The sequence below is a fragment of the Hipposideros armiger genome, unplaced genomic scaffold (assembly GCF_001890085.2).
Source record: "Hipposideros armiger isolate ML-2016 unplaced genomic scaffold, ASM189008v1 scaffold_181, whole genome shotgun sequence".
In the NCBI taxonomy this organism is placed as follows: Eukaryota; Metazoa; Chordata; class Mammalia; order Chiroptera; family Hipposideridae; genus Hipposideros; species Hipposideros armiger.
The window spans coordinates 1664529-1684758 of record NW_017731531.1 but is presented as its reverse complement, the minus strand read 5'-3'; the positions used below and the strand labels follow the sequence as shown (position 1 = coordinate 1684758).

Below are 20230 nucleotides of genomic sequence, written 5' to 3'. Positions count from 1 at the left end.
TTCTTTCTTTACCTGAAGATAAAAGAAATATTGAAAGGAAGACAATTTGATGACATTCAGGACATCAAGGGTAATACGATGACAGCTCTGATGGCCATTTCAGAAAAAGAGTTCCAAAATAGCTTTGAAGGGTGGATTAGGCACTGGCATCAGTACATAGCTTCCCAAGGGGAGAACTTCGAAGGTGACTGTAGTGATATTCATCAATGAGGTATGTAGCACTTTTTCTAGGATGAGTTCACAAACTTAATTGTCAGATCTCATATATAAAAATGTGTCCCAAACCTCACACCTGACACTCTAAATGGATTATAGACTGCAAAAACAAAATTTAAAACTATAAATCTTTTAGAAAACAAAATCATAGGAGAAAGTGTTTAGAAAATAGGTCTAAGCAAAGTTTTCTTACGCTTGATATCAAAAGCATAATCCCTAAAATTAAAAATTGCTTAGTTGGACCTCTTCAAAATTATAAACTTCTGCTCTGTGAAAGCCTATGTAAAGAGAATGAAAAGACAAGCTACCAACTGGGAGAAAATATTTGCAAACCACATGTCCAACACAGACCAGCACCTAGAATAATAAAAACTATCATTGGCGTTCCAGTCAAGGTGGCAGTCTCACAACTCTAAAATTTTAAAAAATTGAATTAAAAAATAGAGAAAAGATGTGCATAAACATTTCACCAAGGAGGATAGACAGTTGGTGAACAAGTACGTGAAATGGCGTTTAACATCACTAGCCACAAGAGAAATATAATTTATAGCCACATTGAGATATCACTATACATCTATCGCAATGCTAAAACGAATGTGACTAAACTAAATGCTGGCAAAGATGCAGAGAAACTAGATCACTCATATATTATTAGTGGGAATATAAAAATGGTACAGTTTCTTATAAAACTAAACATCAATTACAATACAACCCAGAAATTATACTCCTGGGCATTAATCCCAGAGAAATTAAAACTTAAATTCACACAAAAACCTATAAACATATTTTATAGTAACTTTATGTCTAATATCCCAAAACTGGATGTTTGAATTAAAGATATCCTTCAGCCTGTAAATGGTTAAACAAACTGTGATGCATATATGTGATACATACAGCTGAATACTACACAGCAATAAAAAATAGTATGTGCTATTTACACATGCAACAACTTAGATGAATCTCCAGGGAATTATGCTGAGTTTTTTTTAAAAAGAAGCCAATTCCAAAAATTTACACAGTATATAATTCCATTTATATAACATCTTTGAAATGACATCATGTTAGAAATGAAGAACATATTAGTGATTGACAGGGATTTGGCACAGAGGGTGAGGGATTAGAGTGGACGGGAAGTGGGTGTAGTTATAGAAGAGCAACATGAAGGATCCTTGTGGTGGTGTAACTATTCATTATCTTGATTGTGATGGTGGATACATGAACCTACATGGGTGATTTACAGGTGATAAACCTGCATAGAACTTAATATACACACCCATGCACAACTGAGTACAATTAAAACTGGAGAAATATGAATAAGATCAGTGGACTGTATCAACGTCAATAACCTGGTTATGATATTATGATAGTTCTGCAAAATATGACCACTGGAAGAGAATGGGCAAAGGGCACACTAGATCTTTCTCTGTTATTTCTTACAACTTCATGTCAATCTATAATTATCTCAACAAAAATATCAATTTAAATAATAGCAAACAACGTAATTAGTATAACCTATTGATAAATGGAGTGATATACAGTTTTTTTAAGCTTCACTGAGATATAACTGACAAAGTTGTAAGATATTTAAAGTGTACAGTGTGATGATTTCATACATAAACACTGAAAAGATTCTTCCCATCAAGTTAATTAACACATCTATAACCTCACCTATTTACTCCTTTAGTGTGTGTGTGGGGGGGGGGGGTTAAGAACATTGAAGTTGTACTCTGCTAAGATTTAACTAATCTTAGCAAATTTCAATTATACAATACAGTGTTCTCAACTATAGTCACTATGAGTATGTTATACATTATCTCCTCAGAACTTATTCATCTTATAACTAAGAGTGTACACCCTTTTATTGACTTCTCCCAATTTCCCCCACCCACCAGCCATTGGAAATCACTTTTCTACGAATTAGACCTTTTTTTTTTTTTAGATCCATAAATTTTAGAGAAGGAAGAAGTTATGAGGGCTGAAGTAGTTAGCAGAACACCAGATATGATCTGGCTTGTGTCTACTGTAAAATGGATAGATGGAAAAATTAGATAAGTAAAAGGGCAATAGAAGGTTATTCTGGATGGTAGGGATAATGGCTGACCATGACGTGTGTTGGACCAATTCAACTTCAACACAGTGGTGACTCATTAGATAAGAACGCTTGTCACGAGATTGTTACATCTTCAAGTTTCTTAATCAGAATGCTCACTAGAGAAACATTACCAAAGAACTCAGTGAACCAAATTCTAATGATATGCAGTAGCTCTAACATGACTAAGGAATGTCCAAGTTGCATTCATGTCAAAGAAAAATAAGCACAGCAGATGTGGGGGATTATGAATAAGTACTGTCAGAAAAAAGTTTAAGCTAGGAAAAAAGTCAAAGAAACTAGTTTCCACCAGGTATCAAGAATACCCCTAACTTTTGAAGCTAATACTGACTACATAGCAAGTAAAGAGTGGAGTGGCCACAGACAGTGAGAGATGGCGACTCTCAGTTTCTACCATAGTTTGAATAATTAGAGCATATCTAAGAAGGTTATTCACTTGTGTGACTTCATGGAAAGGGTTATAGTTCTGCATAGAGTTATGGTAAATTGAGAACTGAAGGTTGTAGTTTCCGAATAGTTAGGAAGTATACATCTAACATAGTGGACAATAGAAAATGAAATTATATCTAGAATCATATTCACGTTGGCAGCTGACTTTTAAATGGGTAATGTGAGCCAATAAAGAGAAAAAGGGCCATGAAAAGAGGGAATTATTTTTATTTCCTACATTGGCCTACAATACTATTAAAGAAAAAGATACATTTAAGGGAGGCCTAATTGAGTGTGGGGGGAAAAAATGAAAATGCAAAGAGAGGCACAAGTGAAAACATGAGGTACTATTCCAGGTCATTTCACAACCTTCACTCATTTATTCACTCAACAAACATTTAATAAGGGTCTTATGCCCCAGTCATTATTAGGCACTGGGGATATAGCAGTGGACAATCAGAGAGGGTCTCAGCTCTCACTGACTTTCCCCTTTAATGGAGTGAGACGGACAATAAAGAAGACAAATGAACAAGAGCATATCAGGTAGTGAGAAATGCTAAGGTGAAAATGAATAAGAGTAATGTTAAAGAGTAACTGGAGTGTGCTTTAGATTCAGAGGTTGAGTAAGGCTTCTCTGAGGAAGTGATAATTAAACTGAGATCTGAATGACAGAAGGAGCCAGTACACATAGATCTAAAGAAATATCATTCTAGATACAGGGAAAAGCAAGTGCAAAGAAACTAGGATGTGCTTGGGGAGGGGAAAAAAACGCCAGTGCAGCTGGAGTGCCCTGAGAAAAGGGTAAAGTAATATCAGATGTGCCTTTAAAGCCAGAGGATGGTGTTTGGATTTTAAGCAATGAATTTTATTCTGAGCTTAATAAAGATTGATGATCATTGGCCAGATACCAATGCTCCGATGCCAATAAAATGCCTAAACCTTCTGAATATCAGATAACACATTGAAGAAGTGAAAGGGGCATAATTCTAATTGACTGAAGTTAAATCCTGAAGTAACGGAGTTTACCAGAAGTGAGACCAGGCTTTCTGTTATTAGTCAGAATGGGGGCATAAGAGTTAAATTAAAATTAATAATGGAGAAATAAAATGAATATGTGAGCTATTGTACACATGGGTTTGTGACAATATTTATAAGCAAACAACATTAACGTACTGCTATCCTCTGTATTCCAAAATGACACTGTCACTCTATGTGATATCATCAAATATTATCAAAAAGACCAAAGCATAATTTTTAGGACTTATTTACATTAGGTACAAAGGAAGCTTCCCCCAGTCTCCCTCTTCTACCTGAAAACAAAGAGAGAGAGGGACAAAACATGTTGCTTATGCATCGATTCTTAAAATTTCCATCCCTTCCTGTCTACAACATAAGCAAAAAGTACAAGCTAAGAGGTATTTCTGAGGAATCTGCTAAAAAGTTCCAGTTAAGCGAATTACTGCACTCTGGAGTGGAATGGAATCCCACTGTACACAATTGGTTAAACGCTCTACAAACTGCCTATTGACTACAGGTTACTTTTATTCAAAAATCCTACCTAAGCATAACAGTTGCCACTGCCATGGTTCTTATTGCGAATAATTCAATAGTTTGTCCCCTTTTTCATAGTTATTCTTCATTATACGGTGAACGTTTTTCTAGTCATCTATTTGTATTTACTCGTTTTCAATTCATGATATGAGAGCAGTTAGGGAAGTCCTGTAACCCCTGCACTCCCAGTGGTAGGACAGCCCATATTCCAGGATTTCATTATGGGAGTGTTCATCTGACCTCTCAGTGGTGGTTCCTTAGTTATACTTAAACCCTCAAGAAAGCTATGATAGGTCTAAGTGTCACAGATATTCAGCATTGAACCAAAGTCTCATAGGGCTAATGATTATGGCCATGGATTCTCTCTCAGGCCTCACACCCCTTTACAACAGTCCAGCCAAAAGGTAGAATAACTGACCTTTACCTTCGGGATGTTGGTACCCTACTAACACGGCCCTTTGCTGATCGCTCAGACCATATACAGCACTCTCTGAGCCAATTAGCATGGTTTTGCCTATAAATACATCATTGAACAATGACTTTTCCAGGCATCAAAACTGGACAGTAGCTTTTATCTCTATCTTCATAAAGTTTCCAACATCAGAAAAAAGAGATTGAGAATAGTAAAGGATAATTTCGAACATAATAAAAGAAAAGGAATCATGAGATTGGGTCACATGGCTTCTTTAGTCTGCAAACAGTTTGAAAATTACTAATAGTAGATGCTGAAATTTAGATACAAACTCTAAAAGAAAATCAAAGCAGCACGGAATTTTAGAATGTGGCCTTTAATGTTAGACCAAGGTCCTCATTTTCCAAATAAAGAAACTAGTGCTAAGAAAATCAATTAATTAACTAATTAATTAATTATTAGGTACTATCCAGTAAGTTACCAAAGTCAGACCAAGAATGCACAAATGCACATTAAATCCAGGCTAATATCTGAAAAGATTCTCAAATTAAACATTCTAAACATTTTCCCGAGGTGAAAACTTCCAGCTAACAAGTCAACTGTTTGGCTAGAAAAATTTCTATTTCAATATAAATAGACCAGTGGCAATAACCATCAGGATTTGCCAGTTAATTTTGAATGTGAAGTAGGTATTTAAGATAAAAATGATTGTGAACTTGATGAAATTTGAGATCAGGAATTACTTTAATTCAAAATCACAATGAGCAGCAAATGTCAATAAAGGGGATCAAAAGAAAAAAAAAGTGTTTCCTAACAAACTTAGTAATCATAGTCCAGTGGGAAAATGACAATACACTCGTGCTCATAGTTGAAAGAAGGGCTGAAGACATTCTATTAAGATATAACAAAAAGAAAAAGGAAAATTGCATTGAAGCGTCCATCAAAGGCTCTTGTGAGCTTCTGAAAAGCTCAATGATTAAAAGAAATCTGTACTAGACATTTGGAGGAAGGTGGAACCAAAAGGTATATAGATAGCGAAGTTAAAGCTTTCAGGGTTTCTCTCTCTCTCTCTCTCTCTCTCTCTCTCTCTCTCTCTCTCTCTCTCNCACACACACACACACACACACACACACACACACACACCAGCGCCAAATTCTTTGTGTAATGTTTTCCAACAGGGTGGAAAAAGAATACGAAAATTTGTCAATAGCAATTCCACTCCTGAGAACACCCTAGAGAAGAAATTCATGCACATGTGCATCACAAGACAGGTGCAAGAATGTTCATATCCTTGTACTAGCAGAAAACTGGAAATCGTCCAAATGTCCTGAGACAGTAAACAGGAGAATATACTCCTGGATAGCTTTCCATGAAATATTATACAAACATGAAAATAAACTAGAGCTCTGTGCACAGAGCAATATCAATCTTAGAATACAATTATGAGTATAAAAAGCAAAGCACAGAAGGTTACAATGAGATACTATTTATACATAGTTCTAAAACAAACAAGCTAGACAATACATTATTGAGGGACATATACAAAACTGTTTTAAATCAAAACAGGAAGATGATAAACACAAACTTCTGCAGTAGTTACATGTAGGTAGAAAGCAAAGGGATTGGATAGGTGAACAAAACACAGGCAGATTCAATAATATTAGTAATTTTGATTACATTAAATGATGAATTCACAGGTGTTTGTTTCATTTTTATACCTGTGTCAAATATACATGTGTCAAATATTACGTAATAAACACATAAGTTCACCTTTTCCTTTCATTTTTTTCTTTGGATTTCACACACATATTGCATAAGAAAAAGAATATAGATCTAAAAGCTTCCCCCTATTACTTTTGAGAATCCTACCATAAATCCTGAAGAAGTTAATCTAACGAATTTTCAATAGAAAAAAAATGCAAAATGCTAATGATGCACTCAAACTCCACAGGTTGGAAAATCATAAGAGATACAACTTATTTCATCAAACCATCAGAAAATTTCATTCTCATTCTAAACAACAGAATGCCACAAGAGCATTCTCGTGCATCCCAGGTCAGTAGGAGGAAAAATCAGAAGCAATTGCCTGCATCTGTTCTTAACTTTCTTCAAGAACGAGCTTTAAGAAAATAATGTTTAAATCTGAGGAGATCGAAATGGGCCAAGAAATCCGAAGTGTCTTTTCAAGGCAGAGACACACAAGATCAAGTTAAGAAAATGATTCAACCAACTAGTATATTGCCAACATTGTAAATGGGAATCGTAAAATGGAAATAATCAAGATTTGTCCAGAGTGGGGTTCACAGGAGTCAGGCTGATTGTAATCTTTTACAAAGTTGTATGAGAGGATGACCAGTTCCCAAAGAATAAGAAAGCAAATATACTTAACACAAAAACATACCATAATTCTTTTCATAATTCAAAACCAGTCGTTTTAGCTCCTCATTTGAATCTCTAATTGTACAATACTTTCATAGAATATGTTTCTTTAAACTATCTGGTACTAGGTAAATACTTGCTATGAATATAATACAAATTCTTTAAAACAGGAGCAAGGACACAAATATTATAGAGAGGAAAGATGTATTTTAAAGAGAAGAAAAAAAGAAATTGAAATGAATACCTAATTGCTTCTTCATCAGCAGTATGAGTGGTCTAGGGGAACTTCAGCATTTAAAGGACTTGAAATCTCCAACTTATTTGAAATAATAGTTCTGGGGGTTTTGTAATGCATTTCTTATGCAAAAATCCAAAACCTTCCTAATGTCTCCTATGAATGAGCAGTATAGAGAAAGGCTTCGGCCTAGGATATCCTAAATGCTTCACCAACATCAGAACAGTGGCGAAAAACCTAATATCCATAAATTTTGCTTTAAAAGATCCTTTGGATGCTTTAGCATGGTATGAATGGTAAACTTTTTGTTTGTTTGTTTTTAGCATGGGCTTTTAATAGATTTTTTACTTTAATAGCAACACAATGCTCTTAACTGCATACAATCTAAAAACCCCATCTGAGGCTTTGCCAACCTCGCTCACTGACAACCTCATATTCTGCATATTTCTCAGCAGGGAAGGTTGGCTTCCAGTGGGGAAACTTTAGTATCAGCTTTTCCAAAAAGCCTGAAAGGAGAGTTAAACTGAATTGCTCTTCCAGAAAACAAGAACATCATTGCTGCCAAATGCTAAATCCCCTAACACCATGGGACATTTCCTATGATTCTGTTTGTGGTACAGGGTGAGATTCCTGTAACATTTCTCTTAAATGTTTCTTCACATAATAATAGTAGTAGTTTTTGTATTAGCAATAGGGTAATAATTACAATTACAGAAGCTATGTGTTTTATATGTGTATTATGTCAAGTCTTCACACAGTCCTGCAAGGTAAGTGTTATTCATCCAGTTTTACAGATGAGGGGACTGAAGCACAAAAGGACTAAATAATTTGTTCAAGGTCACACAGCTAGGAAATAATGTTGGTTATATTTATTGAGCACTTACTATGTTCTGGCAATGTTCTCAATGCTTTAGTTGCATTAACTAAATCTCGCTTCTCATGATAGCACTATAATGATGTCCATTTTTTTTTTTTGGTTGAGAAAACTAAGGCACAGAGAGGTGCCCTATGTCGCCCACCTGACAAATGCTGAACTGAGATTCAAACACAGGCAGCCTAGCTCCAGAGCCCACCCTCTTAATCACTAGGCTATACCGACTTTTCAAATATTAGGACTTAGAGTCAAACCCAGATCTAGATCACTCAGGAACACATGACTTGCAAAAATGAGTGGTCTCATTGTTTAAGCCAGATCACATTCCTACTTGAGTACAGCAAGGCTATCAGATGAGGAAGACACACCCACACACAGGCTAACTAAATATAATTCGGTGAAAATATATGTAGAAATCCAAATTGCGCTTTAGAGATGTGAATAATGATAATAATCCATCAGATACACACATAAACACGTGTTCATTCTTGTGTTGGGTAACAGCTGCATAATCCACTGGCAAGCCTATCCCACCAGGAATCCAAAGCTCAAATGCTCACGCCCTTTCTCTACAAACACAGTCAAATGAATCCACATCCTTTCATTATCACGATGGCTTGCAGCACACAGTTCCACTGGACAAATCCTTCAGTTTCTGACCAACATATAGCCTAGGGAGCTATAGCTAAATCCATCAAGTTTACCGCCTCTAGCAAAAAGAGCTCACTTATTCTATAATATTTCCATTCCACTGTAAGATTTGTCATTCCTTCTTGATCACAATAATTATGACCTAAAAAATAAGTCTTCTAAAACGGTCCAAAAAGTCAGCAAGAAGGTTTTATGTTGCCAGAGCAGAGGTTTATGTCATTGTATCCCTTTCTGTACGATCTCACATGATTCCAGAACCCATCCCAAACCAGTGCCCTCGGCCCAGGATCACACACTTAGCAGCGTGATACACAAGACATGATAGTGGCTGAAGCACTATTATTAAAGAGAGATTAAAACAGCTGTACATTATGCTGAAGCACTCACTATTCCCTGTACAAACAGACGGTCCTGGATTACAAGCAGCACTTGACCATTTAAATCACGACAACAACCAGATTTAGCCAGCTGGGCCATATTCTCCTAGGCAATGCCTGTTGACCTCCTCAGTCACAGCTGCTCAAATGAAATTCTCATTAGACAACTTATTTTCAGAAGCCAAAGGACTCTCTGATTAAATATATGTATTTAGATATAGAAGTCCTTTTTAAAGTATTCATTTTCTGACAACTGTCGCTTATGTTAGAGCCCAGCTACACTGGCAGCAAGATGGGTGATGCGAGGATAACTAAAATTCATCATTTAATCAGAGCTGAAGGATTTTTATCTTGGAAGCATTTTAACCTAAATCTATTAATCAAAGGATTTCTGCAAACTCTACCCACCAATATTAACGGTGTTTTAAAAGGCAGATTCTGATATTCATTTATTTTAGGCACCTATCCGTTTATCCATGCATCTATGCAACTATTTATCTAGGACAAAAAAAAAATCAAGGTTAAATTTACAACAAAACAGAAAGGTTGCTTATTTTCCCCCAAATCACAATTTCAGAGGTAGCACTTCAGACAGAACACGTTTGTCCATCAGTGTTTCAACAATCCTGTCAAAACATTGCTCTGGAGAAGGCATTTCTTGCAGGAATGGCAGACAAAACACTGGACAATAATTTGGTTGAGCAAAGAATCTGCCTGTAAGAGAATAACTTTCTTATTACTATGTGGAGAGTTTTTGTTTACCATGTAGATATTATTTTTAAATAGATCATAACAAATAAACTTTTATAGATCATTTCCTGTACATTAGAGGAAGTGAGCAGGGTATTTAGTCCGATAAGAGTCAAAACAATCTCCAGGACAGGAGTTACTCAAGAAAGGCCATTTATTATGTCAGTCACACAGGCTGGTCACCTGTGAGGTATGATGGCCTTCAAACCCGGAAGCAGAAGTGAGGGGTAGGTTATGGATTTGAAAGCTCTTATGTGTCCCATGGAATAAGAGATGTCCCAGTTGAGAAGACGGGCCTGGGGTTTTAAAGGGACAAATGCAGGCAAATATTGGTGGAGCAAGCGTATCTCCTTAAACCTAGAATATAATTATTATAGAATCAGAAATCTATCAGAAACTTTTTAATGACTTTTTCTGTAATTATTTCTGTTCTCCCATTATATTATACGATTCTGTTCTATTGCTCCAAGCAGATAATTAAAATTCAAAATCAAACTCAAAATTAAAAATAGAAATCCTCATTGCTCCCATCTCCAAAACATGTTCTTCTATTTTTTTATTTTTTATTATTCATTGCATTACCATCCTCTCCCTCACCCAAAGTTTAACTCTGAGTTCCCTTTGAACCATTCCTCTCTCTTGGTCTCCTCACTTAAATGTCAAGTCCTAATAATTCAATCTGTAATATCTTTTCCATATGCACCCCTTCTTTCCTGTCTCCTTTCTGCTGCCTTAGATCAGGCCCTCATTATCTCTGGCCTGAAACTATTTCCTTAATGTCTCTCCATCCTCCCATACATCCTACACAGCACTGCCAAATTCACTTTCCTGAGAGAAAGCTCTAATCCATCACCTTATTGTGCTGAGAAACAGTCAATGGTTCCTCCGTAAACTTCCATAAAAAGTGCAAAGTCCTAAGCCAATAATTAAAGGGCCTCTGTAATCTGAACACGACCTACATTTTCAGTCTTATATCCCATATGCATCTTAACATGCCTTTTGGTTAGTTTGTTTTGATAAGTAGGATGGTCCCCTCTGTTTATTACTCTAAAAACTGCCTTGGTGCTTCTTGGCCCTTTGCTTTCCATATGAATTTTATAATCAGCTTGTTAAGTACCCCATCACTAAACAATCACAATCCAGCTGTGATTTTTTTTCTTATTAAAAACTTACTGAATTTTTAGATTTCAGGTTATTATGTTATTTAGTGTTGCTATCCACAAAAAGATATAACGATCCATTTATCCTGATTTTTTATGTTAATACATTTTAGAATTTTCTTCAAAAACCTGTACATTTTTTCCTTTTTACCTTTTGACTCCCTTCATGCATTTCTCCAACTCTTCACCCCCCACCTCTGGCAACCACCAGTCTGTGAGCTTGTTTTTGTTTTGTTTGTTTTTTTTAGAGTCTACATATAAGAGAGATCATACGGTATTTGTCTTTATCTGTCTGACTTATTTCACTTAGCATAATGCCCTCGAGGTCCATCCATGTTGTTGTAAATGGCAAGTTTTTATTCTTTTTATGGCTGAATAATATTGTATATAAACACTATATCTTCTTTATCTATTCATCCTTCCATAGACACAGGTTGTTTCCATATTTTGGCTATTGTAAATAATGTTGCAATGAACATGGGAATGCATATGTCTTTTTGAGTTAGTGTTTTCATTTTTTGGTTTTTTGTTTTTTCAGATAAACACCCAGAAGTTAAATAGATGGGTCTATGGTAGTTCTATTTTTAATTTTTTGAGGAACCTCCATACCATTCCATAGTGGCTACACCAGTTTACATTCCCACCAACAGTGCACAAGCGTTCCCTTTTCTCCACATCCTCGTCAACACTTGCAATTTCTTATATTTTGATAATAGCCATTCTAACAGGTGGGAGGTGATATCTCATGGTTTTGTTTGTATTTCCTGTATGATTAATGATATTAAGCATCTTTTCATGCACTGTTGTCCTTTTGCATGTCTTCTTTAAAAAAAATGTCTATTCAGATCTTCTCATTTTTTAATCAGATTATTTGTGGGTTTTTTGTTATTAAGTTGTATGAGTTCTTTATATATTTTGGATAGTAGCCCCATAACATATATATGATTTGCAAGTATTTTCTCACATTAGATCAGTTGCCTTTTCATTTTGTTGTTGGTTTCCGTAATTTACTGTGCAGAAACTTCTTAGTACGATATAGTCCCACTTATTAAGTTTTGCTTTCATTGCTTTTTCTTTTGGTGTCAGATTCAGAATATCATGACCAAGACTGATATCTAGGAGGGGCTTGCCACCTATGTTCTCTTCTAGTTTTATGATTTCAGGTCTTACATGTGTCTTTAATCCATTTTAAGTTAATTTTTGTGTATGGTTAAGACAGTTGTTGAGTTTCATTCTTTTGCATATGGCTGTATAGTCTCTTTATTGAAGAGACTGTCCTTTCCCCATTGTACATTCTTGGTTCCTTTATGCATGGGTTTATTTCTGGGCCCTCGATTCTGTTCCATTGATCAGTGTGTCTGTTTTTATGCCAATACCATACTGTTTCAATTACTAAAGCTTTGTAATATAGTTTGAACTCAGGGAGCATGATGCCTCCATCTTTGTTCTTCTTTCTCAAGATTGCTTTGGTTATTCAAGGTTTTTTTGTGCTTCCATACAAATTTTAGGATTATTTGTTCTATATCTTTGAAAAATGCTATTGGAGTTTTGATAAGAATGGAACTGAATCTGCAGGTCGCGTTGGGTAGTATAGACATTTTAAAAATATTGATTCTTCCAATCCATGAGCACGGAATATTTTTCCATTCATTTATGTCTTCAGTTTTTAAATCTGCATCTTGTAGTTTTCATACACAGGTCTTTCACATTTTTGGTTAAATTTATTCCTAAGTATTTCATTCTTCTTGATGCAATTGTAAATGGGATTGTTTATTCTTCTTTTCTGATAGTTCATTATGCAATTTTAATGAACTAACAATAGTTCTAACAGTGTTTTGATGGAGTTGTCAGGGTTTTCTATATATAATAGCATATCAACTGCAAATAGTGACAGTTTTACTTCTTCCTTTCCTATTTATAGGTCTTATATTTCTTTTTTCTTGCCTAATTGCTATGCCTAGGACTTCTAATACTATATTGAATAATCTCCTACTATTCTTGTATTGCTATCTTTTAGGTCTGTTAATATTTGCTTTATATATTTAAGTCCTCCTATGTTGGTGCATAAATATTTACAAATGTTATATCTTCTTGTTGGATTGATCCCTTTATCATTATGCAATGCCCATCTTTCCCTGCAGTCTTTGCTTTAAAGTCTATTTTTTCTTTTTCTGAAATAAGATAGCTACTCCAGCTTTCTTTTGGTTTCCACTTGCATGAAATATCTTTTTCCATCCCTTCACTTTCAGTCTGTATATGTTCTTACAGCTCAACGTATGCTGAGTCTCTTGTAGGCAGCATACAGGTTTTGGTTTTTTTTAACTCATTCAGTCACTCTATATCTTTTGACTGGAGAGTTCAGTACATTTAATTGTTGATGAGAATGTACCTGTTGCCACTGAGTTAACTGTTTACTGGATGTTTTTGCAGTTCTGTTCTACTACTACTCTTCTACTACTTTTAATTAGAACCTGTACTTTTGGGTGTTTTAAAGATCTCTTCCTATTCCTTCTGCCTGAAATGTCCCTCCCTCCATTTCTGCCTATGTAAATCCTTTCATTCCTCAAGGCTGGTTAAGACCCCTTTCCCTACAGAAGCTTTTCATGGCTTCCTAGGCAGGTGCAGACTATGTTGTAGGCTCCTATAACATTTTATCTGTATAGCTCTCATGGACTTATCATATATTAGACATTTAATTAGTTCATTTTGTATATGTCTTATACCTCTTACTGGACTATAAACTCTTTAAAGTTAGGGATTGTTTTATTCATTATCAGTGCCCTATATCATGCAGATGCTATACACAGGGATTCTTAACCTAAGGTCCACATATTCCAAGAGTCCATCAGGGGGTCGGGTCTATGAACCCGGATGAAAAAAATTCTTTTTCATTAGTTTTTAATTGAAATTTTATATTTTCTTAAATTATGGATACAGGCAATAAACCATACAATAGTCATAGTATCTGCGACATTGTAACCAATAGAATCACAATATATTTTATATGATATTGTACTTGTTGAAGATATCTCAAAATATCATTTATGCTTATCACTACTTAAAAATTATATTTTAGTCTTTCCATTAAATCTTGTTTAATGCATTAGTAAGGTAGCACTTTCTACCATATCAAAAAATACAAGATTTAAAAATTTTAATGTAATTCATTTGCTTTGTAATTCCATGGACTTTACTTTATGCATTTAAAATAAGAAAGGACCTATAGATTTCACTAGACTACCAAAGGGATACACAGGGGGGAAAAAAAAGTAAGCAGGTAAGAATCCCTCAGTCTCAAAATAGCATTTTGCAAAATAAGAAAAAAAACTTGTAGAACAATAAGCATGACACCATGTAGTTCTTATTAGGGCTATAAAAAAACATACTATGAACTATAGAAGATTGAATAAGTATATTACTCATAAAAGTTCATAGTCTTAGCACAGGACAAAGACCAATCGTCTGTCTTCTACAATAGCCCTATTAAAATGCAATTAAGATTGCTGCATATGCCCAAAGACAATTTATTATCTTCCAAATTATCTCATACATGGACAGTGGCAACTGTCAGCTCGTTTTATTATAAACAATAATCTGGTTCCTTGTAACTTCTTGTCACTGATCTGCATTCTGTCCCCAGGAAGCAAGATAGAATAAATTCTTTTTTCTTTTTTTAAAGATTTTTATTGGGGAATTGGGGGAAGGGGAACAGACAAGTTGCTGTCGTTTTGTTCTTCAGTCTAGTTGTGGAGGACGTTGCTTCACTGGCCCAAGCTGGCACCATCATTGAGCTCTTCCCGGGCAAGGCAGATCAGTTGCTGGCTTCTGGACGGCCGCTCACGGCGACTGCTGGCTGCTGGCTACACACGGTAGCCAATGGCAACCCACCTGCCATTGCCGGCGACTCCCAGCAGCCCAGCTCCAGGTTGAGCTGTTGTTCAGCATCTTAGCTGTAGAGGGCAGTGTCACTGGCCCTCATATGTGGGATCCGAACCGGGGCCCTCTGGCATCCCAAGCCAGCTCTTAACAAATGCGCCACTCGGCGGGCCCTAGATAGAATAAATTCAATCCCTCCTCTTTATGACTTCAATCTTCAGCGACAACCATCATGTCATTTTTGATATTCTTTTCTCCGGGGTTGATATTATTTGTTCTTTCAACCATTTCTCTTATTATATAATTTTGCGTCTGTTATCATGTCGATTCTTCTCCTCTGAGAAGACTTTTGAGTTTCTTTTAAAGCGTAATAATTCTCAACTCAGTGTAATACTTTCAGACGCATTCTGCTGAGCAGGGAGTTCAATGGGAATCCCAGGGCTTTGCTGCTTACTGTAATTCTAGTAATGCTGTCTGAGGCAGCGCTGGCGATTTCTTGGCAACATTCACCATGAAAACCCCACTGCACTTTCTGTCACCTAAAACTCATAAACTTGTAATTATTATTCATGTGTTTGCTATTTGAATTTCCTTCAGTAATTGTCTGTGCAGCTAGGAGTTTTGGTCACAGCGTCTGGAGTTGACAATACGATCTATTAAATTTTATCTTAACGGTTAGTTGGTTTTTTTTGTTTTGTTTTTTAAATTTTTTTAGCTGAGCCATCCTGCCCCCTGTTGGCAGCGCAGCGGCAGCTCAGCTCGGGCCAGGCATCGAATCGCTGTTGCTCACAGCTCAAACTCTTGAGCGAGCTCTTAACCAACTGAGCCACTCAGCCGGCTTGATGGTTAGTTTTAAGTTCATTTTTCCAGTTTGTCAAAGCTTTTGAGCTTTGTTTCTTTCATACACTATATTCTCTGTTCTCCCAGATTTGTGGCATCTGTGTTTGATGAACATGCTTTTTATCACTTAATATTTGTATTTATTATATTATGAACATTAACTAAAAATGCCTGAATTTCTGATGACTAAAATATATGTACTGTGTTTTGCTCATGCAGATTTAATGCAATCCTATGAAAATCCCAAGGACATTTTTTAAAGAAATAGAACAAAAAATCATCAGCTTTATATTGAATTACAAAAGACCCTGCAGAGCCAAAGCAATCCTGAGAAAAAAGAACAAGACCAGAGGTTTTATACTCCCTGACTTAAAATTATACTACAAAGTGATAATAATCAAAACAGCATGGCATTGGCAGAAAAACAGACACACAGACCAATGGAACAGAATTGAGAACTCAAATAAACCCACATATATATAAGCAAATAATTTTCAATAAAGGAGTCAAAAACATACAATGGAGAGAAACAAAAAAAGCCTCTTTAATAAATGGAGCTTGGGAAAATTGGAAAGCCAAGTGCAAAAGAAAGAAACTAGACTGCTATCTGTCACCACACACATCAAAATTAACTCAAAATGGATCAAAGATCTAAATATAAGACTTGAAACAATAAATTGCCTAGAAGAAAGCATAGGTACTAAACTTATGGACTTTGGTCTTAGAGAGAATTTTATGAATTTGATCTCAAAGGCAAGGGAAATAAAAGTAAAACAAAATGAATGGCACTATATCAAACTCAAAAGCTTCTGCACAGCAAAAGAAACCATCAACAAAACAAAGAGGCAGCCAACTGAATAAGAGAAGATATTTGCAAACAATGCCTCTGATAAGGGGCTAATATCCAAAACCTATAAGGAACTCATACAGCTCAACAACAACAACAACAACAAAAAACAAGCAATCCAATTAAAAATGGGCAGTGGACCTGAACAGACACTTCTCCCAAGAAGACATATAAACGGCCAACAGATACATGAAAAAATGCTCAACTTCACTAACTATTAGGGAAATGCAAATCAAAACCACAATGAAATACCACCTCACACCTGTTAGAATGGCTATGATCAATAAGACAAATAATAACAAGTGTTGTTGGAGAGGCTGTGGAGAAAAAGGAAACTTCATACACTGCTGTTGGGAATGTAAGTTGGTAAAGTCAGTATGGAAAACAGTATGGAGGTTCCTCAAAAAATTAAGAATAGAATTACCATATGACCCAGCAACCCCTCTTCTGGGTATCTAACCAAAAAATTGGAAAACATTTATCCATAAAGATATATGTGCCCCTATGTTCATTGCAGCATTATTCACAATGGTGAAGACATGGAAACAACCAAAGTGCCCTTCCTTAGATGATTGGACAAAGATGTGGTACATATATACAATGGAATATTCTTGGTCATAAGAAAAGATGAAATACTGCCATTTGTGACAACATGGATGAATCTCGAGATTATCATGCTAAGCCAAATAAGTCAGACAGAAAAAGTTGAGAACCGTATGATTTCACTCATATGTGAGATTTAAAACTGAAAGCAACAAATGAACAAGATAAACAAACAAGCAAAAACTCATAGACGCAGACAACAGTTTAGTAGTTACCAGAGGGTAAGGGGGGATGGGAGGAGGTAGAAGAGGGTAAATGGGTCAAATATATAGTCATGAAAGGTGATTTGACTCTGGGTGGTGAACACACAATGCAATATATAGATGATGTATTATAGAATTGTACACTTGAAACCTATATAATTTTATTAACAAATGTCATCCCAATAAATTTAATAAAAAATATTTAAAACTATAGATATAGTTATATATATATATACATATAGTAGAAAACAATCAAATCAAAGTTCTGTAAAGTATATAAAAACATTTTTGATAGTAAGAATATAGTGATAAAGAACTCTTAAATGGGAGGTCTCCACTCGTGTCTCTCTTCTGTCAAATCTATAACACACAATAATGAAGAGGAAGAACAGAAAACAAACCATTATTTGCAAGAGAGAAATGGATGCCCTAGCAATCCAGACAAAAAAAAAATCACTTTCTTTAATTTTATACTAAAGAGTCCTCTAATGTATTCTAAAAACCACTGTCTTACAGAACTAAAACCATTTCTCTCGTGAATCACAATTAAAAGTAATCTAGCAATCTCTTTCAGAGATTATTGATCTGGTGGCCTGTTATTCTAGAACATGGCCAAGAATATAGCATATAAAGACTCTGAGCAGCCAGAGAGTCAGCATGACATCCAGGCACAAAAGATTATGTCTATATTACCTATATTACCTATGTTAATATATATCTATATTACCCAGTATCTCTCAGCAACTCACCCAGACATGTTTGGTCATATTTTAAATATAGCCCAGAATGTCATGATCATTTAATTTCATAATTTATAGATTAATACAAGGAGAAAATTAGAAATTATTCACACCTAAGCAAGAAGTAGCAGGCTGCAACCTGATATTGAAAGAGGAGAAACCAATACACACACACACACACACACACACACTGAAAAAATATATCTATATCAAGCAGACACAAGAGCTCCAAAGTTTCATAATTGCAGAGGAATAACCATAAAGCCAAACATTACTAATTATCTCAATGATCACTGGAGCATCATTACATTATAGCAGGGTAAAATAACTGACATTTATAATATGATAATCATCTTAATACCTCAAATTTATATAGTTTAGACTGCATAAGAGGCTTCTATGTTCATTATTATCGTTAATTCTCAGAATGTTTGCATTAGCAAGTCAGGTATTGGTACCATACCAAGTTTTGAATTTTGTGGCTCAGGGAGACTGTAGAACTTACCCAGGGTTATTATGCAATTGTTAGATGGGTATTGGACTGTATCATGACCCTGAGTCATCAGAAAATATAAAATGTTTACATTTTGTGTCATATAATGTGGTGAGTAAGGCAGGGAAGCATGTAATACATTTTGGAAACTTCCACAAAACTTGCTGATGTGGTGGACACATCCACAAAAATTAATCTGAAACTTTTTAAACTTTTGAGCCCTTAAAGAAATACAATTAAGTTACATGGGAGGGAAAATCCCTTATATCAAATCCCCATTTCCCTATAGTGCCACAGAGGTCTAAATTTAACTTACAATGTTGGTAATAAATCCAGCAGCATTAATTACCCTACATTTTAAAGTCTAAAATCTGTATGTTAGAAATGAAAGAGCATACATATTATAGAAATCACTTATACTTGATTAATTCAAAAACATTATTAGAGAGTCTTCTGTTTTTCTGAACACAGGTGAGCAGAAGTGGACTTTTGTCGGGAGAGTAGAGAAGGGGGATATGGGATATTGCCGTACATGTCATGTATCAAAGCACTTCTCCCTGGAGCAGTAGCTTTAACAATATTAGAAGCATTCAACTGTGAATTCTACATTTGGAGGTAAAATAAGAATATTTATAGAAATGAGCAGAAACAAATTTGGGGGGATTTTCTTTTCTTCTTCTTTTTCTTTCCCTTTTTTTTTTTGGCCTTTTTCAGCAGTTGATATTTTTCATAATAAAACACCATTCAGCAAAAGGAAAGGAGGGGAAAAAAATTAACGATAAAGTTGCAGCAGAAAACAATTCCCATACTACCTATTTTTCAGGGCAAGGCTTCCAAGGTTTTAAAAACCTTGATTTCTTATCATAAGAACCCAATAAAATGCACAAAGTTTTACAAAAATGGAGCTATCTGCTTAACACTCCTAATGGATCCCAATCTGCCATCACCATGGTAACCTCTGAATAACTTTTTCCTAGCTAGTGCCAATTATGCACTTCTCTGGCCCTTGAAACCCCACTCGTTTTTTGTTTTTTTTTAAAGCCCGGAATCTTTCAGAGAATAAAGCCCGGCAGTGAAGTCCACACATACCCTCTTGTTCTGTCCGAGTCATTTCCTCAAGCTTCTTCTGTTTCAGTGTGTCCACCACATCGGCTAGGCTCCCTTTGCGGCGTTCCGGGGTTCCAAAAGTAACACTGGTCATTATCTCGCGGTCCCGACTCCCTTCGTCAGGCTTATGTGGTGAGGTAGAGGTATTTCGGAAGGAATATAGGGAACATAACTTATTATTCTCTGACTCCTAGAAAAACAAAATAAAATAAAACCATTAGAACGCTTGTTTCTTTGCATACAGTGGAAGAAAAAAACCCAAACTCAGAATGACAGTACAAGATGCTTAGGTGAACAAATAAAATATATTAACTATCTCTGCTTTAAAAGTACTAACCATTAAAGAAGCACTTATCAAAGGATAACCTGAATTTGTA

At 35.5% G+C, this 20230-nt stretch overlaps 1 protein-coding gene across 6 annotated transcripts in view; it reads right to left on the bottom strand.

Moving 5' to 3' along the window:
- SOX6 (SRY-box transcription factor 6) overlaps positions 1 to 20230 on the bottom strand; it is a 625392-nt gene that overhangs the window by 319206 nt on the left and 285956 nt on the right. For all 6 annotated transcript variants that reach the window (XM_019652558.1, XM_019652560.1, XM_019652559.1 and 3 more), the window contains one exon: positions 19836 to 20043. In XM_019652558.1, coding sequence (XP_019508103.1) covers positions 19836 to 20043 — 208 coding nt within the window. The remainder of the gene's footprint in view (positions 1 to 19835; positions 20044 to 20230) is intronic.